The sequence below is a fragment of the Hippoglossus hippoglossus genome, chromosome 6 (assembly GCF_009819705.1).
Source record: "Hippoglossus hippoglossus isolate fHipHip1 chromosome 6, fHipHip1.pri, whole genome shotgun sequence".
Taxonomy (NCBI): Eukaryota; Metazoa; Chordata; class Actinopteri; order Pleuronectiformes; family Pleuronectidae; genus Hippoglossus; species Hippoglossus hippoglossus.
The window spans coordinates 20,413,918-20,441,434 of NC_047156.1; the positions used below are offsets into that span (position 1 = coordinate 20,413,918).

The following is a 27,517-nucleotide window of genomic DNA, read 5'->3' on the forward strand; positions in this document are numbered from 1 at the left end:
AGGCGGGCCGTTGCCATGGTGAACATCACCCCCCTTGTAGGTTGTGGCCACAGCAGACTTGTATTAGTGGTGGACATGGATGTATTATAAGAGCCGCTACATGACAGCTGTAAACAAACTACACCCGGTGGAGATTCAGCTCACAAGCTCAAAGTACGTGTCGCTTTACTTCTAACTTCACATGGACTCTGTTTATTGTTGACGTTTACCAGGAAACGAAAAGGCTTATTTTGTAGCTTTTTCTACCTCTATGGGATTAGGAATTAGAAACCTGAAACAACTTGTTATTTACCTGGCACCACCAGCCTGTGTATGTGCTTGTGAGTTACAGGTCTCAGACAGAGGGGTTGTTTGAAAGTAATCTTGCTGTTTGTTCGTCCACCTAACACGTGTGCTGCACAGAGAGACAAGATAAAATAAGATCAAATGTATTAATCCCAAAATAAATTATTGTGCCAGCTTGCTCCAAGATCACAGTACAGTGGAATAATAGAATAGAATAAAAATACATAGATTATAAGTGGAATTCAAAATATAAGAATAAATACAGATGTAGATGCTAGATGCTTTTCAGATAAAGCCAAAATTGCATAAGCTCATCTCACATGGTGCCTGAACAAGTTGTGGCTTGTGCACCTTTTGCAATACTTGAGAAATAAACGGTGTTGGCTATGGCAACGACAAACGTATGGGTGAGACACTGGACACACAAGCCTTATTTCTTCTACCTTATTAGGCAATTTTAGTGTAATTAATGTAATTTCATACTAAATTAACTCCTGTTTCATTTTTCTGTTTCTTATTAAATGTATGTAACCAGATGGTGAGCAGCAAAGCATTTGCCCGCTGTGGGCTGGTTCTGCTGAGTTTGTGGCTGTGTATCCAGTCAGTGCCTATCAGTGTGGACAAGTCCAAAGAGAAGCGTGATGCGGAGGAACTGGAGCCGCCACAGAGTGCTGTGAGTCATAAATACAGTGTCACACACAGGGACATCTCTTTTAAATCCTAGCAAATTACAGCATCATTTGTTGTTTGCTCAAAACAAACAACAGCAATATCAGGAATGAGTTGGCCCCCCTAAAAAATTAACAATGTCACTGCATATAAATAATCAATAATGTATATCAATAATGCCCATGTCAAGTTAGGTATTAACAAGTTAAATGTACATTTTAGTCCTCTGACAACAAACACTGTGTGGTTTGGTTCATGCCTCAGGAGACCGGGCTACACTATGACCGCTACCTCAGAGAGGTCATTGAGTACCTGGAGAAAGACCCCCACTTTAAAGAAAAGCTTAAAAATGCCAACATGGATGACATCAAGGTAAACGTCTGCACACTCACTAAAAACATCCCCTTGTTTATTTGCAAGCCTGTGGCAAGAGCATGTTTGTATTGAGCTGTGGCGTGTTGATTTTGCGCCCGCAGCAAGGCAAACTTTCCCGAGAGCTGTACTTTGTCCACCACAATTTTCGGACCAAGCTGGACGAGCTGAAGAGGGAGGAGATGAACAGGCTGCGGATGCTTATCAAAGCCAAACATGACGTCCAGGGGGAGAATGGTGAGTGATCCTCCGTATACTGCGGACATCAAGTCAAGCAAAAGTTTGTTTATAGATTAAAACAACCACCATCGACCAAAGTACTGAACATGCTTAAAATTTAAATAAATTGATATTAAAATGTATATCAAAACAGAGAATAAATAGAAAATACAAAAGCAATAAAATGTTAAACATCGTCAATAATTGCAAATTAAAATATTGCACAATGAGAGATGAGATGGAGGCCTCAAACTCTGAAAGCTACAGAGAAGTGGGTCTCAAGCAGTGATTTAAATGTGTTTTGGGTCTGAGCGACTCTGATATGAACAGGTAAACTGTTCCAGAGACTAGACACAGCCACTGTAAAGGCTTCTGTTAAGCCTATAGAACTCTGGATGCCCAGAAGTATCAGGTTGGCTGACCTCAGTGTTCAGGGTTTGGAGTATGAAGATGCAACAGTTCGATTACAATACAATTTTAAAACCAACCCGGAATTTAATGGGTAGCCAATGAAGAGAGGCCAATTCCGGTGTAATGTGACACTAGCAAACTTGTGCTTCTTGACACTTTACAAGATGCTTTCTAACACAGAGTGTGCGGCTGCGGCACTGTCAGATGTAGGATCAGGCTCTTGAGACACAAGAACATGGTGCAATACTCCGACTACCTCAACTCACGGTGACTTGTAGTCTCTCCAACTGCTGAATGACACGTTAAAATGAAATAAGATGAAGGACCCACAAATATTGATAAAAGCGTAGTTAAAGAACAAAAGTCTACACTTTAAAAAAAACATAATGGTCAGAGACATCACGGCAAGACAAAGGCAACTTGGACAGGATGTGTGGAAACATTTTAGAGATAGTGTTGTATCAATTCGATCATGCGTAAAAACACATTTGCAACTACTTACTTAGACTGAGCTCTTTCCCAGAGTCTATTTGAAATGAAGCTTGAGTAAACAAAGCCGGTAGCACCAGTGTGCCAGTGCACAGAAGAACTGCTGAAGCACATAATGTCTTAGGACAACACATGGGAATTACTAAGTCAGTTTAGTGAATGACACAAATGTTTTATATTATATTATGTTATATTATATCATGTTATATTATATTATATTATATTATATTATATTATATTATATTATATTATATTATATTAATCACCTGTAAACTAGCAGTTATGCACAAAAATACCTTGCTTCTTTAATACAGAAATGTCCCACTTCGGGATAAAAAGAAGTCCATCCACCTACCACCCTACCCACCTACATTGACTTTAAAGGTCAATAAATAAATAATGATAATAATAATTAATTCATTATTCTCTCCCTTGCAGGTCGTACAATGAACCACCAGGCCCTGCTCAAACAGTTTGAGCACCTCAACCACATGAACCCAGACACGTTTGAGGTGGACGACCTGGACCGCCTCATCAAATCGGTACAGTTAGAGAGGGAACAACTCCTGAACACTGTTCGCTACATTTGTCGGCCTCCCACACATACACATGACAGACACACACATCATTAGCATACATACTAGTTGCGTATCTCATAGTTACATTTCTACACTTTGTTGGGAGTCAGTGATTTTTCCTACTTTTCATCCCATGTTTGTAGCGACCACATTTTGCGGGTACTGTAGAGCTGTTTCTAATATGAAACTGCATCACAGGACTTACGTATAATCACAGTAATCTCAGTGAAGAGCACCTTTTTCTTTGCTAAAATTAGAATGAATGAGCCTATAGAGAATTCCAGGTTTCAAACATGACGTGATTCTTGGGAGTGTTCACACGTCAGCATGTTAGGTATTCTTAGCTTTATGTCCTTTGTTGGAGAGGACAAGCTCACCAGAGGTACATTCACTGGTTTTAAGAGACTGGATTGAGAAAAAAACACAAAGGGGAAGCCAGCTCACTGGGTTTGCATGACTCTTTGCTTTACACAGAAGTGCACTCAAGTGCATGTGTGTCCTGACTTTAATCTGCATGGGTTTCATTTCGTGTAGCGTCTTTATGCCTTGGGGACTGCTTGGTAAAATGCAAACAATACTGAGGGTTTGCTTAGTTGATAAAGGCTTTCACTTGACACTGTAATGTATTTCATGGGAGTACCTGCAGGGTGTGTGTTTAACTCCCTATAAGAATTAGTCAGGTGTAGACTGAACTTTGGCATTTTGGTACATTTTAGGACAATGACTTGTGTATTTGAACTATTAAAGACAGGTGGCTGTGGCTCAGGAGGTAGAGCAGGCCAGTCACAAACCAGACAGTTTGCTCAATCACGGGCTCCTTTATTATAATAGTCAGGATGCATTTGTAATTTGCCATACTTCAGCCCTACAACACCAAGCAGCTGGTTTTAGATTCCATGTCAACAAACCAATCCACCACTGTGCCAACAAATCATTTGTTGGAATACAAACTCTGTGGTCCTTTCTCTCAGTTTTACTACCCAGGAGTAACTGCTGACGAAAGATGTATTAGTACCTGATCAGCAGCCATTAGACGGTAGGAGGTAAACATGAAGAGCAGGTCGTAGATTGATTTTGCCTGGAGCCCTTGCTGAGCTATGAAATAAAAAAATCATTCTAAATGCCAAGCAGTGGGCTTCATCATCCATAGAGCTGCTCTGATCGCACCTCCTGTGTTGGGACAGAATGAATCAGTTCCAGGAGGAAAGAATAAAGTTCCATCAAGGTATGAATTCTCCCTTTTTTGTTTTCATTTGTAGGCGACCAAAGACCTGGAGAACTTTGACAAGGACCGTCACGATGACTTCAAGAGATATGAGATGATGAAGGAGCATGAGAAGAGGGAACATCTGAAGAACTTGAGTGAGGATGACCGCAAGAAGGAAGAGCAGCATTATGAGGAGATGAAGAAGAAACACGCTGACCATCCCAAAGTGAATCATCCAGTAAGTCTCCTGCTGGAGCTACGTTCATTAGAAAAGGCACCAGAGAGCTGAAACTCCTTTACTCAAGCAGCAGAAGCCTCAGTTATTTCTTTCATGATCTTTGGTTCTAATCTAAGTTATTAGATGGAAGAATTATGTGGACAACTGAACGGCAGTATTCAGACAACCTGTGTGTGTGTGTGTGTGTGTGCGTGTGTGTGTGTGTGCAGGGCAGTGAAGACCAGCTGAAGGAGGTGTGGCAGGAGGGCGACGGTTTGGACCCACAAGACTTTGAACCCAAGACTTTTTTCAAACTCCATGGTAACCACAGATGCCATATTTGCCAAGAACATCTGTTCAGAAATAGTCTATTGACACATATCAGTACCACTAAGCCATAAGATTAATAACATTAATATAATACAACAAACTCGTTAATGAAACTATGTATGAATGAAATGACCTGTTCATTCCAGTCATTTGTTTTGTGTTGCAGACAGTAATGGAGACGGCTTCTTAGATGAGACTGAGCTTGAAGCTCTCTTCACTAAAGAGGTATTTACAATATGCTTGTGTATTTATGTCTAACTGCCCTTGTTCTGCATGATTTAGGATAAGGTCATATGTAAACGAAGAAGCCTTTTAGATTAAATTTCTCTGTGTTTGTGTCTTCAAGCTTGAAAAGGTGTACAACTCTGAAAATGAAGAAGACGATATGGTTCAGATGGAGGAGGAGAGACTTCGCATGAGAGAGCACGTTATGAACGAAGTGAGCTGCCACAGTAACAGAGCAGATGTGTGGGGTTGTGTTCAGTCATGCTGCATGGTGATAAGCACCTCACACAGATTCAAATTCCAGCTTAGCCGGGGTCTTTCTGTGTGGAGTTCGCATGTTCTCCACATGTCGGCGTAGCTTGGTACCCTGGGATTGGCTCCAGCTCCCCCTACAGCCCTCAAAGGATAAGTGGTATAAATAATGGATGGATGGATGAACCAGGCCTGTTCATGCCCACAATTGATATTGCTCGAGTGATGTCAGTTTGACTTTTTTTTATTGGAATTTCTGACTATTTAACACATTTCAATATCAAAACATACAGCACAGTAAAGGGCTTGCCCCTCTGTGTTTTATTAAAAGTGCTGTACTGTTTTTAGATTGATCATGTTCTAAATGACTAGAGAATATTAAGTTATAGCACCCCCACTGAATTTGTCATTTAAAAAACTCCACTGGAAAAACACATGATCCATCCAACCAATCCTGAATCAGGGACTGGTAAAGCTGGTGGAAAATGGGGAAAATGGGTCATGCTAAACAGCAACAGCAGTGGGAAATAGAGTTGGCACTGACGATACCTGTGTTGATGTTCAGGTGGACACCGATAAAGACAGACTCGTGTCAATGAGCGAGTTCATGGCGGCCACTCAGAAGGAGGAGTTCCGCGAAAAAGACGAGTGGGAGGTAAGAACACTGTTCTTCTTCTGTTTATACAGGACAGTTGGAAAGATGATTTTTGTGTTTCTTGATCTGAATTTCATCTTATTCTTTCATTCTATTCATAACATCTGACCATTCCCTGCCCTCCACCCTGCTCCTGCCTGCACAGACTTTAGATAATAACCCCTTATACACAGAGGAGGAGCTGAGGGAGTATGAGCAGCAGCTGACCAACGAGAAGAATGACATCAACAAGAAGTCGACCGAGCTGCAGACACAGAGGGAGGAGCTCGAAAGGAAACAGGAAGAGCTTAATGCTCAGAAGTTGGGTCTACAGCAGGTAGACTAAAAAGAAAAAACAATAAAAATATTATATAGATGAAACACAATCAGGATTTTAGTAGTCTGCACTCAATAACCAGAGTGTAACACATAGTTCTAATTCATGATATGCATGGTTTGTTTGCATATGACATATTTACTTCCTCGTAACAGTGCTGATGAGATGCACCCACACAATACTGTATTCTGTTTACTATGCACTGTAGTGCAGGCACAGTATACGAACTAATATATATATTTTGATATTTGCATACAGTAGCATATATACATACAGAGCAGAGGTTCCCACTTATTTTGTGATTCTCTCACATTTTCTCTCCTTCTCTCTCTCCTCAGGCAGTTGAAGAAATGGATAGAATAAAAGCCCAGAGCACAAACGCTGAGGTCAAACGTAAGTATGACATTTCAATGAGTCTAACGTCTAAAGCCACTTCTCTAACTTGAAGGTTGTGGCCTGTCATCATCAGACTCATGATCACCTCCCCCAAGGAGGTTACGTCTGTCATATGTTAATTAGCATGATTACGCAAAAACTACCGGACGGATGATCACAAAACTTGGCGGGAGGATGTGGTGTTGGGGTCAGGGAAGAACCCATGAAATATATTATGCAGATTTGGATCAGGGGGCAGATCTAGGAATTTCTTTTCACTTTCTTTAAAGGTCCCGTGTGTAAGATTTAGTTGAAAGGGATCTATTGACAGAAATTGAATATAAAATAATCCTAGTGATGTTTTCACGAGTGTGTTTCATCTAAATTATACAAATTGTTGTTTTATTTACCCTAGAATGAGCCCTTTATATTGAAATACTTTATTTTTACATCGGGGGGGGGGGTCCTCCTCTCTATGGAGGCCGCCATGTTTCTTGTAGTAGCACAGACTCGACAAACTAAACACCCTTTGAGTTTTTATGAAAACTGAAGGTTACAACAGGTTCTCTTTCATGTTTGGAGGGGGAGGGGTGAGGGGTATTCAGCTGCCACATGCAACTTCACCCCTTTATGACACTAAATTCTACACACTCTACACAATTCTACAAATTCTACACACTCTACACAACTTTAACATTGCGAGATAAGGCATTCTTCAAAATTGTCATTTAATTGTTCTGTGTATATTTCATGGATCTTGATGAAAAATCAGGCATGGTTAGAGGACTTATATTTATGAGTGTGTGCAATTGGGTGCAGATCCAAATAAAAATCTGGATCTAGTGAATTTACACGAATTTTCCTTAGGGGAATGTTAGGCCTTGGTGCAGTTATGTGCTCTCTGAGTGCCATTCTTGTTATGTAAATGTATTCAAGTTGGGCCATTGTGACTCTCCTGCAGGTGAAGGTGACGCAGCACCAGTTATACCAGGAAACAATCAGCCACTGCCCCCTGGTCACCAGCAGCAAGATGTACCAGTGCCAGGACACTCTTAGCAGGTCTCACCACTCTGCAAGCTGCAGGGATGCCACTGACCGTGTGTGTGTGCGTGTGAGTGTGTGTGCGTGTTTACTCTGAAATCATTTCAATTTTCTGTTTTCTATTTAGAATTTTCAAAACACCACTGGACAAAAACATGCCGACACATTAAGAGCATGTGAGAAAGTCTGATTTTAGGCCTTAAATTCAGTCAATTACGTCATTATTCCTCTTGTTGGTGGATTCGACTTGAAATGTGAAGCTTGTCCATTTGTCTGTGTTCACAATCAACTCTTTTGTTTTTGTCGTATTGATGTTTTGTCACAACTAGGACTCTGTTCTCCATGGGGAGTGTAAGGGAGGAGGCCCTGATAAGTGAATGTTTTGTTTAGTTTACACTGTAGTTTATTGTCTCTGCTACTGTCTCTAAGACAAAAACACACTTTTTTTTTTCAGGTGAAGTGAGCTTAGTGTTTCAGAAATAAATTTATGTTTTATGTATGTCACCACGGAGTTCATGTAGAACTACTGGCAAATGAATGACATGGTCCTGAAGAGTTTTAATTTTCCATATGGAAACAGCACTTCTACCCATTTTCCTACAAGTTACATTTTTCTTAAAGACTTAAACTTAAAGCTTTACCTCTTGATTATTACATTGGTAATAAGGTTTCATTTCAAACTAAGTGAAATGTGTTCACAATCGTGTTTAACAAAATTTTAAATGATCTTGACCTCCAAAATCTCTTTACTATTTTATGAGACTTTAATAAGACTGCAACAATTACACACAGATCATCAAACATTGTTTTCTTTTAAGTATTTTTCTCACTAGCAATGAAACCCTTACATGTATAGAAAGCAGAAAAACTACTTCACTTGTATTTTCTATATTTTCTCCCTTGGACCAGATGATTGAAGTACATATTTATTTTACAGATGAAGTTACATATATTATATATTTAAATTACTGTGATTGTGCTGGTTTTAGAGTGAGTATGTGAGTTCTGAATTGGTTGTTTACAGTGAGCTTTTGTCAGTGCTTGTGAGTGCATGTGTATGAATCTGTCATTTTTCAAAATGGAATAATTTTGTCTTCTCTACATCACTGTCAATGAAACTTAGCTTGGGAGTTTAATCCAAGAGTCACATGGTCAAAAACAGATTTCAAAACAGTCACATTTTAGGAGAGATGCAACAGATAAGAGATATAATCAGGACACAAAGACGGATCCTTTGAAGTGCAAGTTTATTTCTGTCTCAAATCTATCTGCCTCCCAACATCTTTAGAGCCCAGTTTACCTCAAGTTTTATTTATTTATTTGAGGTTTTGATTGTGGACAATAAAGTGAATGAGCCTGCAGTTTGGAGGGTTGTCTCTCTTTAATGCGCACGCACGCACGCACGCACGCACACACACACACACACACGCACACACACACACACACACACACACACACACACACACACACACACACACACACACACACACGGGATGCAAAATATGAAATATTCAACATGATCAAATGATACTTCCTACCACATGATTTAAAAACACAGAATTCATGGAGGGAGGTTTAGCTTCGCCCATACGAGTTACTGAAACGCTCACTGAGGTATTCTCCTGCCTGAACTGGAGGATATTTGTTGGAACCGTCGCAGCAGGAGATCACAGCCTCATCGTCAGGCTGGACGAAGAAAGCCAGGGACTGACGTGTGCTGGAGTCTCCAGCAGGGGGCAGTAAAACTCTGTGGAGCTGTGCAGCAAGGAGCAAATGAAATACATTATATTACATATAAACACATACACACATACATACACATTATATACACATTGTAGTTGTCAATTTGTATTGGTATTTCTTATTAGTAACTGCATACAAAATATTGTTTTATAATATTCAAGTAAAAAGTATGACAACATTTCTTATAGCTGTCTTTCATATTAAAACATACCAACTATACAAAATATTATAATATTACTTAATTGTTTACTTCAAAACACGGATGACCGTCCATATATAATAAAACATGCATGAACGTCTATATAATTTGATTATAGAGATTTGAGATTATAGGGGTTAATGTAGATCTGGCTGCAACACCTAAACACTTCACCCCCCCTCAATCGGCATAGTGGTGAGTAGATAATGAGTGAATTTTCTATCCCTTTAAATACTGTCTAAATAGTGGTGCGATTTATGATTTTACTTTTGCTTTTGCTTATTCATGACAAAAAGAAAAGGTTAGATCTCTTCAAACCTGTTTCTAGAACTCAAACCAAACTGTGCAGAAATGTCTAGAAACTCACCACAGAGACGAACTGGTCGCTGGTCCAGCGCTGCATCAGGTCAGCGATGTTGATGAGGACGGTTCCAGGGACGCAGGGAGCACAGATGAATTCACCTGAACGCTTACGTACCTGAGGATTAAAGTGCAGTACATGTGTGAGATTTCTCCCAACAACAAAAAAAACTAAAGAAAGAAACTGAGTGCTGCTCAATAGAAAAAGGCAGACTGTTCATTCAAAGGTACATTTTCTATATGGTATCTTACAGTCCTCTCTGGCAGTAGCTCTGGAAGATGAGTTTTGATTTGGTTTAATGCAAGAAATGTAAGATTCTAAGTAAAATAGCAAGTTGTGTTGTATGATTTAACGTGACAACACAAGTGAAAAAGATATCCTTAAGTAGCTCGTAGTAAAGGAGGAACATTTGTTTTTTAAACGTTGCATAGCATCCAGAGAGGTGGAGATGTGAGTATGATGACCTGCAGACCCTCAGAGCTCTGAAACAGCAGTGTGATGGTGCCGTAGTCAGAATGCTCTCCACACCGCAGCTGACCCTCCTTGGCTTTCTCACTGTTCACTGGTGGGTAGTACAGAGACCGCAGCGTCGTGCCGTTCTCATCAGCTACAGGAGACACAGCAGACATGATCAGGTTTACTGGCATCTAAATATTAGGAGAGTTTATAGTGAGCTCAACATCTATGCCACTGGGAGATAGAGCACGTTGTCAGTCATCTACTGGTGAGTGTTACTTCAGTTACATTTGTTTAAAGTGAGGAAAATCCTTCCTTCTTAGCCATCACCAACGTGCCCTTGAGCAAATCTCTCCTGAGCTGGACTCACTGACTGTCTTTGTGATACTCTTATACAGTGAGAGCAGTGACATACTTCCTATTAAACTGTGTGCACCCAGGAACACCTCTTGGTCCAGACCTAGACCGTGGGCCATCACCCTCATCACCCGCAGGCTCAGCTCCTTGCAGCGCTGGAAGAAAGACGTCTGGATCTCCTGGAAGTCCACCACAGCATCTGATGTCGGCCATTTCTACAGCAGAGGCAGGACGTTCATTAGTGCCTGACCAACTTCGATTTTCCAAGTATAAACTATACAGTAGATATCAGTTAACTTAACAGTGCACATTTTATGGGGCCACTGTTTCTAAATAACCTCAAATGTATCTTTAATACATTTATTTTTACAAAGCAATTTCTTGCCAATACTTAATATCAGCTGATAATAATGATGGATTCAAAAGAAAAAGTAGGACAGAACTTTGCCTAACTTTGCAATGGCTTGTACTTTGACCCCACGGCTGATTCTAAGGGCAATCTTCTTTGATCGATCATGATGCAGTAGGTCTGTTACATAACATGGACAAAAGTCATCTTTGATAGGGGAAACGTTATTACTATGTCAGGGTGGAGTGAGGATGTATTGAATGCCTCCTTCAGGTCCCCAGGTCGACGTGGATTCAACCTGAAAAAAGCAGTTGGGTCAGTTAAAACAAAGACAGCCCGATGGAGCAGATAAGAAGTGTGTACTCCCTGTAGTGAATCCCACCTCTCAGCCTCCAGAGACACCCAGCCGTGGTTGGGATTGTTGGCGAAGGTTTTCCTGCTGAAGGGCCGCTTCACCTCATCCGGCTGCAGGAAGAAATCCCTGGAAACGCGCATAACACGGTGCACCTGTCCACACACACACACATCAGGAGAAGAGACGCACACTCCAGGTTTACTTTTACGCACGATCCTGTAAACTAAAGGATCATCTGCGCTGCTCTCACCTCCTCGTCCGTGATCCCGGTGTTCCTCAGGAACACAAAACCAACTTCCGTAAAGGCAGCTTTCAGCTCTTCGGCCAAACTGTGCAGCTGCTCGTTCTGAACACCTCGCTCATCCAGGCCGCACGCACCGAAGTCCACTACGGGAATACTCATTTTTCACAAAGTACGCGTAAAGTTCTCTGCAAGTGGTTGCAACTCAACTGAGAAATACTTGAGACTCACAAAAGTTGGTTACTACCTTCCGATCGTATCGTTACGCGCTCTAGTCATGTTACCTCTTCCAGCCAATAGGAAAGCAGCCCACCCAGTGAAAGGTTGATATTTAGAGGAGCCAGTTTCTCCAGTATACAAACAGGGGTCCACCTGAGAGGATGTTTGATTTGCTGAATGAGTGGAGGAGCGGCTCCTTCGCATGCTGCGGCTTCATGGGAATTTATTATGTCGGTGCCAGCAGCTTCGTACAGGACTCATCTAAAATCTATGGCTCTTCCTCGGGCTCTGATGGCTGCTGCTCTGGCTATTGGAACTCCTCTAGGCAAGTCACACCACACTTCAGTCAAATAATCTCCCACACTGAAATGAACAAATGTGCCAGGTGCCAAGGAGCAGTTCTCAAGATTAAGTACAAGTTACTGCATTTTGTTCTATAATTCGGTCAATGCCACAGAGATATTGATTTAAAACTGCATTTCCCTCCTGTTTCTTCCAAGATATCACTGCCCCTGTTCTCCTCATCAGTCCCTGCTGATCATTTCAGCTGTGGAACTGGTGCATCTTATTTTGAAACATTTTAATGAGTTCCATTCAATAAATTCAATTTATTTGTAAAGCACCAAATCACAACATACACCACCTCAAGGATCTTTACATGGTGAGATCGAGACCTCAAACTATAGAGAAAGTTCCCACAAAGAGCAAGCAAAAAAACTCATTATGAAGGAACTACAGACGGTGAGCTGTACACATAACTTTACAGTGAAAAAGAACAGAAACAAACTGGTCTAAGTAACACAAGATGGCCAATTACAAAAAGTCCTTTTCAGCATTACTTTTGTTTTTATGATATCACAGTCATCTAATCACGTATCTAAATTCTCTGTGCAGAGAAATGCTGTGCAGATTTGATGTGTATGGATAAAGAGGCCAGGAAGCACAAACTCTGGCCCCTGCACCCATAGCCTTCAGCCTGCTGCAGGTGGTGCAGGACTCTCTGCAGGGAAGCCTTCCAGAGGACGCCCATGTTGGAGCCTCTGGGAGACTGCGTGTCCCTGACCAGAGTGCCTGATGGGAAGAATGCACTAGTGTCAGAGTTTGACAGCAGAGAGAAGCTTATTCAGGTAAGTTTTACAGTTTGGGAGCCAAGCTGAGACTTTTATTCTGGTTGAATTCATCTGAAGTCAAGAGACATTTCACTGTCTTAATTACTAACTAGAATTTCACTCAGTTGACCGAATACATAAGCCAAGTCCAAACGGTGCCCTTATGAAACCCCATCTAAATTCATTACATCCAGATTTGTATTTGGACACATTCATAAATATCAGTTCCTTAAACATGAATGTAATGGGTTCTTGCTTGTGACACTCCCCACCCCTCAACAAAATCTTATCAAAATCGGGGGTGCAGCTTTTGCGTGACCATGCTAACTAACTAACAAATGCAATAGAAAACACAAGCTCCTTGCTTGTTGGGAGTTGGTGAAGGAGCAGACAGATGCGACAGAATGGACTGAGACGTCCTCAGGTGGAGCACTTCTGGCTGGATCCACACCTCATATAGAAGCTCCCGGTTAACATCAGAAGAGGTAAGGGTAGTAAAGTGAGGGATGACCCTCTTTATTTGGGGGAGAAAAAAAATCAGACATAAGGAAAACAATGATTTGAGCTGCTGTTCAGTAGATATAATGCAGTAAAGCCAAATGTGTCCTGCTTGTATTTAGCTCTCTAGCCCACAGGTGAGAACCTCACATTGTTCTTAGACTCTTTTAACCTGTTGTATCAACACGACTCAACACTTTCTAAAAAGCATGCAGTCAATTAGGAATCCTGTGTTTGTTGTCGAAAGCCAGACAACCAGACCCCGGGGATTTTTGTTCTGGAATCTACTCTTTCTGTGGCTCTTTTATCTCGAGAATTGTTCATCTTATCAGCTTAACACTTGAAATGTTTATTGTTCAGGGCACAAGGAAGCGCAGGGTAAAATCTGCTGTGATTTGGACACGTGATACATTCAATATTAATACACCTTTTAATGCACAGGCGACCAGCGCTCTGTAGCGGCAGTGGGACTCATCAACTTAAGTGATGTTGTTGATCACGACAACCGTGTGTGAACAACAGGTGAACTGCTCTTTGTGCAGCAGAGGTGGTGCAGCTCTAAGGTTCTGTGGACTGAGTCCCCGCAGTTGGTCTTTAGTTTGTGTGGCTCAATTACTGCAGGTCACTTTGACTGTGACAGAAAGAAGCTGCGAGGCCAAACAAACAACCCATTCCAAACAGGCAGGTTTACAGCTGCTCTAGTTTAACCAATTGACACATAATTTGCTTGAGTATTTCCATTTCGTGATACCTTGTATTTCTGCTGCATTATTTTTCTCAGGGAAATGTTGTACTTCTTTCCATTTATTTCCTCCACTTAAGGTTTTTTTATTTTTTGTATTTACAGTTTTTTTTGTGAAATAATTGTTAAATGTTAATCTGATACTTGAATGAATCCTTCCGACTGGTGGATTGGATCCCAGATGTGCCCTGGTTCTATAGCATGGCTGAGAACATGCACAAACAAGCTTGGAAGGACAGGGTGGACGACAATGACGGGTATGTAATATAAAGATGATGTCTCTGTGCCTTGGTTTCATTGGTTCACACAGTGAGGCGGCCCACATGCCCCTGACCCCACCCCCCACACATTAGTGGGAAGGCACAGCAGAGTCGCTTCAAAGTGCAGGTGGATGCTGGGGACTGGGCAGAACTGTGGGGTGGATCCAAAATGTTGCATTTGAGCAAACTTCAAACTGTAGGAAAACAGAAGATTCTTTGTCCTTTTCTGCATTCAAGTAAATAAGTTTGATGTTGCACTGTAAGAAAAGAATGCGAAATCGTTGAATAAATAAATCCAAACATGTCCTGGGTACCATTGTGTCATTATTGACGAGAACATCAGATACAGTACACAAAAAAAAATGGATATGGATTCGATCAGGCTCATGGCATTCCAATATCTAAGACACAAGGAATTAAAAGGAAGCTAAACAATTGCAAGATTTACAACTAGAATGGCCGAGGCTTAACAGACCCCTCATGAAACCACATTTAAATTCACTAGATGCAGATTCTTTTGGGGATCTGCACCAAATTACACACACTCATAAATATCAGTCTACTTAACATGTCAGGTTTTTTTTCATCATGATCCATGAAATATTCTTTGAGAAATCAATGAAAATGTGGAAAAACCCTATCAATGTTAAAGAAAGTGAAGCAAATGACTGGATCCGCCCCCTGATTCGGATCAGCATCAATATTTGATGACTTCTTCCCTGACCCATAACGAATCTTTCCAAGTTTGATGGAAATCGATTGAATAATTTTTACGTAATCCTGCTGATGAAAATGCAACCTACCTGCAATCAGAAATATTGAAATTAATTTTATTTATTTGATTGATTTTTGATCATTTGATCTGTATTTGCAAAGAGTCATATCATATAAAACAAGCAGTAGCACGATCAATTGATAATAACTCACTGTAAAATGAGTCACCAATCGTCAACAGGCTTCAAAGTTAAAAGAATCAGTTTAATTCCAGTTTGAGACCACGTCGGTGTGCTAATGAGTAGCCAATCAGGAGCTGGGCATGTTGTTGAGCCCCTCTTTGCCCCCCCCCCCGTGCTGCTGTGTTAAATAACTTATGACTTAGGAGCTTATGAACTTATGAACACTATATCACATGTCCTGCAGCTGCCCTGACTGTAACCAGTACGTGTGTTTGTGCCGTTATTCCAGCTTGATTACTATTTTGAAACATGTCACGGCCGAGTTTAGTAAATTGCGCAACCCCCCGTGCCGTAGCCTACTGACACTCTGCCCACTTCCCCTCTGAATGGAGTGCAGATAAGACAACAGATAACATGTGTGAAACCAAATGCACCAGCTGAACTCCAGGCTGATCAAACAGCATGCGGCATTATGAGATGCACTGGTGACGTTCCAATCCATCTGCCTGGTTATGTGAATGGAAGCCTCGGAGAACATGCTCAGCTGGGATGAGGAGTGGAACATCTCGTTCGCAGGTTGTGGCTTCAGGAGTGTTTACCACCTGGGAGCCTCCAGCTGTATCCTGGAGCGGGTTCCATGGCTGATTCATGGTGCTTCTAAAATCGGCGGAGCTTCGTCTGGTTGTCTCGTCGCTGCAGCCCTGACTGTTGGGATTCCTATCGGTGAGTCTTTCATTCTCACTTTCCACCTTAAAACTATGAACGTGAACTATTCATGTTTACTTGTATGAACTGAACTTTGAACTAGTTCATGAGAGGTGTGAACTTGAACAACACTGCAGAGCTCATACATTTCAAACACATTTATAAAATAAATGGGACACCAAGTAAGTAATTAGTATATTCCTTAGCCTTTAATTCGTTACATTACATTACATTTCATTTAGCTGACGCTTTTATCCAAAGCGACTTACTATAAGTGCATTCAACCATGAGGGTACAAACCCAGAACAGCAAGAAGCAAGTAAGTACAATTTGCTTCAAAAAGGCCAAACTACAAGTGCTACATATAAGTGCCACTAAACAGATTTTTTTTTATTATATATAAACACCAGAGTTGACGTTAGTTTATTAGGCATCATCTTCTTAACCAAGGTGTAGTCGGAAGAGATGTGTCTTTAGAGTTTATAGTGACAGTATGGCTACATTTAAGATATATCAAATGTATAGAGGAGGTAAATCTTGTTTTTTTTCCCACTTACAGTATCCATGACGTACGCTCTCTACAAGTTCTTCCTTCTGTAGTAATTGAGGTTCATAGAGGTGATAGAGAATGGTCAAGGACATGTTATCTGAGAGCAAGTGATGTGATAGATACTTGTATTTGGCAGGTTCATTGACACACACACACACACACACACACACACACACACACAGAGAGTCTTTGCAATAGTGAGGCCAAAGTCCAGATGTCACATTGGGGTCAAAGGAGGCCAACTTGGGACAAACACCCATCTCCCCTCTTCCAGTCACTGACTGAACACACACAATAATATCATAACGAACACAAAATAACATCACACAAAGGGGAAAATACAAAATATATTTTGTACAGCGTTCATGGTATTAATGTAGCTACAGCTTTAAATTTGAAGTTGAAATAATAAAATGGACTCACAGCAATATCAGATCAAATGCCCCAGTGCGTTTATTGCAGCTTCTGCCATTGAGTCGGGATTCTGTGTCTCAATCTTCAATACATAGAAATAGCAAAGGAATTAAAAAGAAAAAGATATTGCTGAATTTGATGAATTACTAATCTTTCTTGGATAATCAGTTTAGTTAGTTTGAACCATGTCCTAACACTATAATCAAACAAAAATTACAAATACAACTCTACCCTCCCTCTCATGTTTATCTAACCACTACATCGCTGTACTCTTCTTCTCTTCTTGATCTAGGTCTAGGTATCTTTATTGTCCCCGAGGGGCAATTTGTTGTACAGCCAGCAGAACAATCACGCAACCAGTGGACATAAATAAAACATAAAAACATAAAATACACAATAAATACTTGATACACTCATGTTAGAGTACTTAAAGGGCTAGTGACAGCAGGGACAAATGAGTTCCTACGTCTGTTTGTCCTGCATCTAGGTAAGAAATATCCGTGGCCTGACAGAAGCAGTGTGAACTCAAAAAACAGGGGGTGACTGGGATCAGCCAGAATCGACCAGGCCTTCTTCAGGGACCTGACCTTGTGTGGTTTAGGGAGGTCGTATAGTGCCTGATATTTTGCTGCACGCTCCGACAATACTTTGTAGCTATTTCTTATTTTTTAAAGGTCAGTAACCCGTACTAACAAATAAAAAATAAAAAGATAAGAACAGATACAATAAAACAATAAAAACCAAATCATAAAAGTGCTGTCAACATCAAAACGAAGCTTTCGATAAAAATACACGCATCAATTGCTTGTTTTCTGTATCTCTCCTAAAAGATGTATCTTTTTAAACTCTGATCTTTTCTGCTTTCTCTGATTTCTTCTCTCCATTCAACACAATCACTCCTCAGACTGAGACTTTGCCACATTTTCCTCCACAGAACAGTTCTGTGTCCATGTGTTGTCGATGGCGAAAGAGGCCAGGCAACAAACACTGGGCGTTTTCCACCCGACCTTCAGTCTGCTGCGGAGGGTACAGGAGTCCCTGATGGAGAAACTCCCAGAGGACGCTCACCGTCGGGCCTCGGGGAAGCTCTGCGTGTCCCTCACCCGACTGGCTGATGGGAAGAACGTTTTGGTGTCAGAGTTCGAGAGCAGAGAAGAGCTCATTCAGGTGCAATGGAGCAGAGAAAAACACTGGTTTGGTTTTACAACATCTGCTCTCATTCTCTATCAGCAAAAATGTCTCTGATGTTCTTCAGTTCTGATGTTTTGACCTGCACTGTCTCTCTTTGTAGGTTCTCATGTGCAGCTGCTTTTTCCCTGTTTACTGTGGTTTTACTCCACCTTCATTCCGTGGAGTGGTGAGTAGATACACTTTTTACTCGTTTCATTCCACTGCATGTTCCTGTATTGTCCCTGAAAACGTCAGCTGACATATTCTTTAGGATTAGCTAAATGGTTACACAACAGTGTTCTTTACTTAAAAACAGCAATGAAATGTTCGCATCCTATGAATAGACGTCAAGTAAAAAAACCAGGGGATATTTTCCCCTTAGAGAACGGAAAAAAGAGGTAAATACTCTGGCAGCACGTGTTGCATACAGAACATTGTTATTGTGAGATCAATGTGTTTGTTGACTTGATTATAATACAACCCTGGGGTTTTACTGGGAAATGCTTGAAACACGCTATGATCGACTATATAAAGATACATTTTTTAGTTGTCATAATTTTAATTCACACAAATATTTGGTGCGACTCAGAACCAAAGAGCTGGAAGCAGGCACATGCACAAATGGACACCAGGTGGTGCTCAAGCAACCACAATTTTGGCCCCTGGCTAAATAAGTGCCCTTTTTGTGAGGTATGTTGTTCTTTTTCGGTGGCATCAATTCTCAAGTAAAAATGCATTGTAAGGGCTGAGTTCGACCCTCTATGGTTCTACCGCTGTGAACCTGGACGATCCCCTGAACCTCCCTCCTTGACTCCCCTTATCACAGCCTCCACTATCTTTGCATGTGAATTGAGCACCATGGCGGTTTCCCTGACTCTTTGGTGTCCACCAGGTAACAATAGTGATTGAAAGCCTCAACATTGTTTGTCACTGTTGTGAAATGAAAAGCATCAGAGGCTCTATATATATCCTGCGCACGCAGTGTACATAGGACAGGCTATATATAAATGTATAAATTAAGAAATAATTGAATTCAATACCATATTCTCTGTGTGAATTAATAATTTAGTAGTGATCTGTTATTGAGTATATATGACCTTTACTGTCCCTGACTGGAAATCCAAAGACACTATATAGAAAACAGGACATTTAGTTTGCTTTAAGCTGATCTGTGTTATTTTAAAGCTGAGTGAAAATCACATTCTTTTCAAGCTTTGGGTGTGTCTGGTCACCTGAGATAGTCAAGTTCATCTGCTCCCTCTCCTCTCAGTACTACATGGACGGAGCCCTGAGCAACAACATGCCCCTGTTCGAGAACAGAAACACCATCACCGTGGCCCCGTTCTCTGGCGAGAGCGACATCTGCCCCAGGGAGGGTACTTTCAACTTCTTCGATGTGCACTACGGCAACGTCAGCATCCAGGTCAACACTGGCAACGTGCACCGCATCTGTACATCCTTCCTACCTCCTAGACTAGAGGTTGGTTTACATTCAGGTTCCTTTTGAAAGGATTAAGAAGTTCTCTGCTGCAAAAGAATAGCAAACATTTGTTCATCACTAACGTTTGTTCTTGACAGAAACTGGCAGAGATCTGTCACAACGGCTACATGGATGCTCTTCGTTTCTTGAGAGAAAAAGGTGAGATCTACTCGTCACTTTCATCACACACATAGTAACAAATACAACATGATCCTAATCAGCTGTCTCTTACAGATCTGCTCGGGACACAATGTCTTCCCTCCAGTTTGGTGTCAGACATGGACACGGTCAAACCTACTTGTTGTGAGTTGTGGAAGAAATTGGCTCAAGGGGACGAGTCCGAGAAGATTCATCTTAACGGGTTGAATCCTGCAGCAGAGGAGGATCACTGGCTTGACCAGAAAGTCATAGAGAACCTCCCGGATGATATCAAGAAAAGTAAATGACACATATTAGACTGGGGTGGCCGGTTTGATCCTTCACCTGCCAGGATACCTTGAGCAACATAATGAAAAGATAGCCTTCAGTTACTAAAAAACATACAGTAGAGTGCATACCTTCATCAAGGCCCCACAGTCCCTTAAATTCAGTTCCCTAAATATGCCAGATTGTTTTTCATCAAGATCCATGTATCATTTCCTGGGAATACCAATTTTTTTTTAAAACATCCTCTCTATATGTTAAAAATGTTAAAGTAATTTAAAAAATGCTGGATCCAATCCCTGGTCAAAATCCAGACAAAAATTTAATGGGTTCTTCTCTGACCAATACCACATCCTTACACTTTCTTGGTAATCCATCCAATAGTTTGTGTGATGCTGCTAACAAACAAACAAACAAACCAACAAAGAAACAGACAGGGGTGAAAACATTGTCGGAGGTAACTAAAACTTATCTCATCTCAAAATTGTTTTTTTAGATCAAATCTGAGACAACTTGTTCTTTCAGTTAAATTAAACGATGTGAAGTCATTTTTACTTTAAGACATGTTATCATTCTGGACCTTATCTGTGATAAAATACTGTCCATGTGTACAAGGCGTATTTCACTGAGCACAATAGGGTTCTCGTGGTGTTGGAAATTTCAGTTACTCTCCAAAAAATCTGTGAACCTCAGTAAATGTACAACAGCATTTTTTAATTCTCTTGTATGAATTCATGTTGTGTGTGTGTGTGTGTGTGTGTGTGTGTTTGTGTTTGTGTTTGTGTTAGGCCTGTGTGAGGTCTGCAGGGAGAGTCCTGGTGGTGTCGGTCCATGGTCTCAGCTCACAGAGTTCCTTCCGGTCAAGTTGGTTTTGTATCTGCTGACCTTCCTCATGCTGCCCATCGAGCTGAGCCTCTTACTCACCAAAAGGTAAAGAAAAGACAAGGGTTTGTCGTTCTGGTCAAATTTCACCGTTAAGTTTTTATATGAATAAGTTAGTCAAAACCATTTGAAACAGACATGCATTGTATATCCTGCACATTTCTCCACAGAATATGGAATATAAAAATGTTACATCCATGATTACTGGTTCGTCAGCAACACAGTCTACTATGATCCTCTCCATTTTAGAGATTTACAGTTGCATGTATTTCCAAGTTTCAAGGTCTCAGGCAGCCAAAAGCAACAGCCCCTTTAAAAATCATATCTGATTGAATTTATTTCTGGCTTCAATATTTCTTATCTTGAGTGTACTGTTTGTATTGTGACAGTGTGCTACAGTCAGGCTGTGCAGTCATTTACAGACTGTTGACGTCAGCTACAGATTTCTGCACTGAAGGAAACAACAACAGGTCTGTGCTTGCATGTATAACTCTAACTGCTGAATTGTAGCTGCTATACGTAGACATTTAAGTACTGGAAACCATTAAGATATAGAATTTTACTGCCTGTAATTATGGGATCTTGTGACACACCTAAATAACCACCACATTTTCTGCTGCTGTATCTAACAATAGAGATAATGTGATTACAGTCAGACTAATATCAGTCACCCTGCTTGGTTTTTATTCTTGCCTCTGTCTTCATCTAGTGCGTCTCGATGTCGGCACAGGTCCTCAAGCTCAGATCTGACACCCGACAGGAGCAGACAAAAACATTAAGCCACAAGTTTACAACAAATCCCTTCCCTTGGACGCCAACAGTAACCTCAACCCCCTCTCCCTCACCTCCACTTGCACATTTTTTCTGACCTTCGAACATCCAATCTGACTAAATGTGGCGAGGTGACTTTAAACCACAGAAGTAGACAGACTCTTCATCCATAAACCAGGCAGAAAAAAGCATGGTCAAACATTGTCACTTATTATTTATGTAATATTAATAAGGAGGCAGAGCTAGTTCATGAGTACCTTGCTTTTGAGTGACCACCATTTTAAACATGGTGAATAAATTCATTCCAGACTTCATGTCATATATAAAGTTTTGTTACCAGGGATTTCTGCCAACAATTCATTGGCAGTATGTTTTTCATCTAAGTGTGAAAATAACTGAATGGAAAAGAAAGGTTAAAAAATAACATGTCTCACAATATTTTTTATAAAAACATTCATATAGGATGCTATTAGAAGTATGTTTAGTGGGATACCACACTGAAAAAATAAAATTAACATCTTAAAAAAAATAAAACTAAGTTCAGTTCTTTAAATCTAAAGTTATAAACTGTGTAAATATAACTTCATTTTAATTTGAAAACTTAATTCATCTCGTGCTACCAATTGCAGTAGTTATTTCAAGTTCGTTCAACTAACGACCAAGAAATATTTTTCTGTATATGTAGATTTTTACATTCAGTCTCTATTACTGACAATAACTCAATTAATTTCTCATTGCTGCTCCCTTCATCTCTATCAGATATTTTTCTTATGTACCAATCCTTTAATCATGACACTTTCCACTATGTTACAAACTGTTTCTTCTGATCAATGTTGTAAATATATATATATTTTTTCAAGTGTTCAGTTACATGCACAACTATTGCACTTCTGTCCGTCCTGGGAGAGGGATCCTCACATGTGGCTCTCCGAGGTTTCTACGTTTTTTTCTATCGTTAAAAAGGGTTTTTTGTTAGTTTTTTTCTTAGTCTTGTTAAGGACGGAGGATGTTGCACCTTGTTAAGCCCTACGAGACAAATTGTGATTTGTGAAAATGGGCTATACAAATAAAATTTGATTGATTGTGTAACTTGTTTTAGAAGAGCAGGACAGTAACAAATCCCAGTTATGCAGCTGGAGAATTTTTGAGGCACTGAAATCCTTACCTGCAGGACTGACCTCGAGAGAAGATTGATCTGAGGAGCAGAAACATTGATTCCCTTTAAATGTGTTTAAAAGTACGTTAGTTATAAGAAAGCAAAGTTAGTATAGATTGGATTAAAACCCAATAATTAACCGTCTATTTAAAGATTTGTTAAAGTCAGCTTGTTTGGTCGAGATAAGGCCTGTTCATCTACCTATGTTTAAAGTTATTTATGTTTGGCTAAACTTACATTTTTCTTGTATATCTTCTCAATAAAAATCTGTTTTCCATTCCATATACAAAGAAAGGTAAAACAATAATTTAGAAAAAGCATCATCAGGACATTTTAATAGACAAATGTTTCATAAAATTCCTTGTGAATGACATTTCCGTAAACATACAAAACATAATTCTAAAATTCCTAAAGCAAAAAATTGTGATAAACGGATCAAATAAAAACCAGTTTGGGTTTTGTAACATTGAAAAGCTCGTCGGAGGTTCACTCTGGTGTCTCAAACATGCCTGATGAGTCTCGTTTCACAGAGTGATCACATTGCATCGTGGTCAGTTCATGTCACCATGAATGTAAAAATAGTAATGCTCGCTGAATCCCCATTTCACAGAGGGTCATTCAGGCTCACACTGATCAGCCGAGCCTATAAAATAACCATCTGCAATTTGATCTACTGTCAAAACAGTAGACGTGAATGTTTACACATACTGCTCCACAGTGCAGTATATTACAGTACAGTACAGAAAGGCAAAATAATGTTTAAATACATGACCTTCTCCAATGGCAGTCAAGCGTCATTGTCAAGTCCCTGATTTCACATGTTTAAAATCGACTGCCATGAAGATGATCGTACATGTATACAAGATCACAACCAAAAATAAAATGCAGGAACAATATTCTGCAAAAAGGTCTAAAAAGTCCATCTATGAGCGTATATTCCACTCGGATACTAATAAAGAATTGATAAAAATCTAAGACCTGACACAAGAGGTGAAGGACTGAGTAGGCGCAAGTGTCTGCATGTCAGTGCAAGGACATTATCGCCCTCTTTTCTCATGCGCTGGCGTCTTTCACGCCACCATCGATGTCCGGGATCTGATCAGCGAAGGACTGGGTCATCCACTGTCCGTCTGGAAGCTGGCCCTCTGCTATTTGTGATGTGCTCGCCTCCTGTGCTCCCTCTGAGGAAAGAGAGCAAACAACCTGAAGTGGGACAGAATCTGTAGGGTGGGTTGTTTTTATGGGTACGTCAGCGCCATGAAACATTCGGCACCTGTCTCAAGATACCGTGTCACCTCAGGACAGATGAGAGAACAGAGTTAACTCGCCATACAATTACACAATGCATCAACCACAATTGTTCTGGATCATGTATACAGCAGAGTTGAAATGGTGAGTTAAAAATGTATCAACACCAAATCTGACAATCGATGCATAATTTAATAAATTCATATAAGTAAAATGGCAAAAGATTTTATTGGTTTCAGCTTTTTTATATTAGGATTTAATGTTTTTCTTCATTATTTATTCTTCCGGTTTTTGAATAGACAATGTATTGTTAAGCAGAGCTGTCTTCTTTAACAGAAATGGTAACATCTTCAGAAATGCTACTTTTGAACACTTTAACTTGAGATGTGTGTATTTTTCTAAATCGCGATCCCCTGTGGTCACGCTGCAGAATGTAGCCAAATAGCAAATTTACTAAGTGCAAGTGCAGAACCACGTCTGCTGTACCCTGGCCCCCCCCCTTAGATCCAGCCATGTCTGCCTGCTGTTACCTGTGTTTTCTGCAGTTGAGAAAGTACAGTGACCATTGGTCTGGGTCTGGGCCTGGGGCCCTTCAGGTCCTCTCTCAGCATATGCTCCGCCATAAGCATCTTCATAACCAGGGTCATAGTTCTCCTCCTTTATGGCTAACCTCTTGGCATCCTCTGTTGATGGAAAAAAGAGAGAATACATGTCAGTCCCGCTCTTGCCTGAATTCACGAACCAAAGTTATGGTTTGATTTTAATATCACGATGGACTGAAACGCAGATGCTGTCAAGCCAATAATGCTATAACTTTCCATGCATATATTAAATATTTTACCATGATCAAAGTAGGGATAAGCTTTATGCAGTTTGTTATTTTGCTGCTTTCTAGTAAAAGGTTTCAGAAAAGAAAAAGGTAGATGCCTTGGCACAAAGACATGCCCATTCATCCCTGACGTTTCAGTGGTGCTTACCTTTAGCCAGCTTCAGGTCAAATGCATAGTCAACCTCCTGAATCTCTGTGCTTTTTTTGACGCCCTTCAGCTGATCCCGGAGCTCCCTCAGCTTGATGTAGAAGTGTACTTTGTCCTGAGCACGAGGGAACTGAGCGCAACGAGCGCTGGAGGAAGGCATCAGATACAGAGCCTGCGTATGAGAGTCAATGGTCAGTAGACGTTTTTTTTTAAAGCAGAATTTATAGTTGAACAAATTGCTCAGATGAGGTTGAAAGTTATTTTCTAAACTCAAAGCTCTCCTCTGTGAAACTGCTGTTAAAGCAACACTATGCACTAAACCTAAATAGCAGCTCCAAAAGTAGGCTGATGATACACTGACATGGAATAAGGAGAATGATGCCGCTTTCATTCCCACTCCTCACCCTGAATGTCAGTTCTTGCTCTATGCAATTTTGGTGAGGGGGTACGATCTTTTGTATCTTTTGTGAGAAGTGTGCAACTGTCTGATAGTTGCAGCTAAGAATCTTAGAGGTCATCAAAAACCAGCATTTAACTTGGATATTCAGCGAGCAAACTTTTAAAATAGAAAATAAATAGAAAAATTCTAAAGTTTGGTGTATTTGTTACAGCAGCAGCTCTTCTGGTTTAGGAAGCTGGGGATCATGGGTAATATCCACCATTCAGTTGTATTTGTATTTCAGTTTAGTGAGTAGGACTACGCAGTCAACAGATTGATGGACTGTTTCTTTACATGAAAACCCCTTAGTTGCTTAGACACGGCTGCAGGGGGCAATGTTGCTCAGTAATGTTACATAGTGTTTCATTATGTTGAACAAATATTTTAGATGTCTTGAAATTTACTGAATTATTGATTCGTACTTTTTAGCAGCCAAGTCGGATCTCTGACTGATATCAAGTAGTGATCAGTTATTTACTGAGAAGAATGTTGATAAATGATACTGATTAATATGAGTTCAGATGAACAGATAACATTTCCACAGCTTGAAATGTGGCTGAAGGTGTGATAATGGTGTAAAAACATCCACAGTGGTTTCATACAGTTGAGAGGCGAATGTGTTAAAGTGTCAAACTTTCATCAACATCTGTGAATGTTGTGATGCTTTTAAGTTCTCACCACGTCACAGTCTGGGATCGTGTGCGGTTGCAAACCAAAGTCAAGTTTCTTTGGTTTTTTACCATACATCTCTCTGCAGAACATTTCATAGATGCCTGAGGAAAAAAAACAGAAAAATATTACCTTCATATACTTAAGTGAATATTTGTATAGTAGTTTTTCCCCCCACTGTATTTAATGAGTGCTTACATTTTCCATTGAAAACAGCAATAAGAGGCTTGTATTTCTTCAACTTCTCTACGAGAATTTTGCCTCCTTCACGTAACTCTTTACTGTTGGGAGGAAAATAAAAGACACATGGTGAAAATACAGATACAGCAAAGCTCTCGATAAGATAACATAACACAGTTAGCCATTATCTTTCCTGGTTGCTAATCCAACTCAGACTATTTGTGCTAAGTACAGATTTTCTGGCTCCATTTAACCTGGTGCTGAGAGATATGAGGAGTGTCACTGATGTGTTCTACATGTACACACAAGTTGAAAATCTTTACTGATGTACATTGTATAATTTGTTTAGAACAAAATGACGTAACAACGGTCAATGGAAACCAAAATCATCAACCCATTGAGGGCTAGATTCAAAACTACACAGATGTGGGGGTTGTCTTGCTTTGGCCTCCATTGCACCTGGTATCACTTTCATTTGCACCAAAGCAGGTGCAATGATTGACAATCACTTGTGCTTCCTGAATGGACAGATTGATATCCCTGAACTGACTTGGTGTTATACTGTGGCTATTAGGTGTTCCTTCGATTTCTTTGAGCCATGTATTTACGTTGAGAGGTCTTTGCTCCCTGGTGTTGCCCTCTCCACCATGTTTGTGAAACCCATCTTGTACTTGACAGGCAGGGTGGTGTCGCTCATGTGGTTGAGCAGCTCCTCAGTAAATCCGGACAGAAACAGGCACTTCCCTGAAATCAACATGACACCAGTTGTTAATCTCTGCAATGTATCAATTTATCACATCCACAATTTTCTATATTATTGCACATGGCTGCTTTTTCATTAGTTAATACAATCAGTAGTATCAACGTATTATGACTGTAACTGTTATTACAATTGTGCTGTTACAAGATAAAGTTTAAAAAAAAAAAAATCAGACTACAAAACTAAGTGTACGACAGTGGTCAGTGCTCTCCACACTGATTAGACATTCATTCAGTTTAGACTTGTGTGCTGCACCTAAGGCTTAAA

The 27,517-nt window shown here is 40.4% G+C and overlaps 4 protein-coding genes across 10 annotated transcripts in view; 2 read left to right on the forward strand and 2 right to left on the reverse strand.

Annotated features, from left to right (window-relative positions):
* On the forward strand, positions 1 to 20,958 carry LOC117763668 (nucleobindin-2-like). Of its 2 annotated transcripts, XM_034589008.1 has the most exons (14): positions 1 to 153; positions 821 to 958; positions 1,219 to 1,326; positions 1,431 to 1,563; positions 2,884 to 2,987; positions 4,283 to 4,468; positions 4,678 to 4,768; positions 4,944 to 5,002; positions 5,124 to 5,216; positions 5,820 to 5,909; positions 6,055 to 6,225; positions 6,564 to 6,618; positions 7,562 to 7,702; positions 20,907 to 20,958. In XM_034589008.1, the coding sequence occupies exons 2-13, from the start codon at positions 821 to 823 to the stop codon at positions 7,654 to 7,656; spliced, it is 1,323 nt and encodes a 440-aa protein (XP_034444899.1). In that variant the 5' UTR covers positions 1 to 153; the 3' UTR covers positions 7,657 to 7,702; positions 20,907 to 20,958. The 2 variants fall into 2 exon arrangements, with proteins under 2 accessions (XP_034444899.1, XP_034444898.1); XM_034589007.1 differs by lacking the exon at positions 20,907 to 20,958 and having other exon boundaries at positions 7,562 to 9,002.
* On the reverse strand, positions 9,164 to 11,995 carry si:dkey-10o6.2 (uncharacterized protein LOC100124608 homolog). The gene is made up of 7 exons (XM_034589032.1): positions 11,712 to 11,995; positions 11,489 to 11,613; positions 11,338 to 11,404; positions 10,816 to 10,972; positions 10,409 to 10,551; positions 9,951 to 10,061; positions 9,164 to 9,396 (listed from the first exon to the last, which is right to left on the reverse strand). The coding sequence occupies exons 1-7, from the start codon at positions 11,862 to 11,864 to the stop codon at positions 9,217 to 9,219; spliced, it is 936 nt and encodes a 311-aa protein (XP_034444923.1). The 5' UTR covers positions 11,865 to 11,995; the 3' UTR covers positions 9,164 to 9,216.
* Positions 15,836 to 27,517, forward strand: part of LOC117763670 (patatin-like phospholipase domain-containing protein 2) — a 17,351-nt gene continuing 5,669 nt past the window's right edge. The window contains exons 1-9 of one of the 5 annotated variants that reach the window (XM_034589011.1): positions 15,836 to 16,149; positions 18,030 to 18,262; positions 18,387 to 18,452; positions 19,536 to 19,745; positions 19,844 to 19,904; positions 19,980 to 20,183; positions 20,957 to 21,098; positions 21,440 to 21,520; positions 26,977 to 26,979. In XM_034589011.1, the coding sequence (XP_034444902.1) occupies positions 15,945 to 16,149; positions 18,030 to 18,262; positions 18,387 to 18,452; positions 19,536 to 19,745; positions 19,844 to 19,904; positions 19,980 to 20,183; positions 20,957 to 21,098; positions 21,440 to 21,520; positions 26,977 to 26,979 (1,205 nt within the window). In that variant the 5' untranslated portion in view covers positions 15,836 to 15,944. Of the gene's footprint in view, positions 16,150 to 18,029; positions 18,263 to 18,386; positions 18,453 to 19,535; positions 19,746 to 19,843; positions 19,905 to 19,979; positions 20,184 to 20,956; positions 21,099 to 21,439; positions 21,521 to 21,757; positions 22,201 to 26,976; positions 26,980 to 27,517 lie in introns of those variants that run through there. The other 4 variants (XM_034589014.1, XM_034589015.1, XM_034589013.1 and 1 more) reach the window with 4 other exon arrangements.
* The window catches only part of tdg.1 (thymine DNA glycosylase, tandem duplicate 1), a 9,500-nt gene continuing 5,278 nt past the window's right edge, over positions 23,296 to 27,517 (reverse strand). For both annotated transcript variants that reach the window (XM_034589005.1, XM_034589006.1), the window contains 6 exons: positions 27,099 to 27,234; positions 26,509 to 26,591; positions 26,320 to 26,414; positions 25,203 to 25,374; positions 24,756 to 24,908; positions 23,296 to 24,158 (listed from right to left, as the gene is read on the reverse strand). In XM_034589005.1, coding sequence (XP_034444896.1) covers positions 24,031 to 24,158; positions 24,756 to 24,908; positions 25,203 to 25,374; positions 26,320 to 26,414; positions 26,509 to 26,591; positions 27,099 to 27,234 — 767 coding nt within the window. In that variant the 3' untranslated portion in view covers positions 23,296 to 24,030. The remainder of the gene's footprint in view (positions 24,159 to 24,755; positions 24,909 to 25,202; positions 25,375 to 26,319; positions 26,415 to 26,508; positions 26,592 to 27,098; positions 27,235 to 27,517) is intronic.

Excerpts from the sequence above, each read along its gene's own strand:
- LOC117763668 (XM_034589008.1), top strand. The coding sequence starts at position 821 with ATGGTGAGCAGCAAAGCATTTGCCCGCTGTGGGCTGGTTCTGCTGAGT. Across the intron at positions 959-1,218 it reads TGGAGCCGCCACAGAGTGCT|GAGACCGGGCTACACTATGA; the intron begins GTGAGTCATAAA and ends TTCATGCCTCAG. Across the intron at positions 4,769-4,943 it reads GACTTTTTTCAAACTCCATG|ACAGTAATGGAGACGGCTTC; the intron begins GTAACCACAGAT and ends TTTGTGTTGCAG.
- si:dkey-10o6.2 (XM_034589032.1), bottom strand. The coding sequence starts at position 11,864 with ATGAGTATTCCCGTAGTGGACTTCGGTGCGTGCGGCCTGGATGAGCGA. Across the intron at positions 10,973-11,337 it reads CCTCACTCCACCCTGACATA|AAATGGCCGACATCAGATGC; the intron begins GTAATAACGTTT and ends CCTCTGCTGTAG. Across the intron at positions 10,062-10,408 it reads AGAGCTCTGAGGGTCTGCAG|GTACGTAAGCGTTCAGGTGA; the intron begins GTCATCATACTC and ends TTTAATCCTCAG.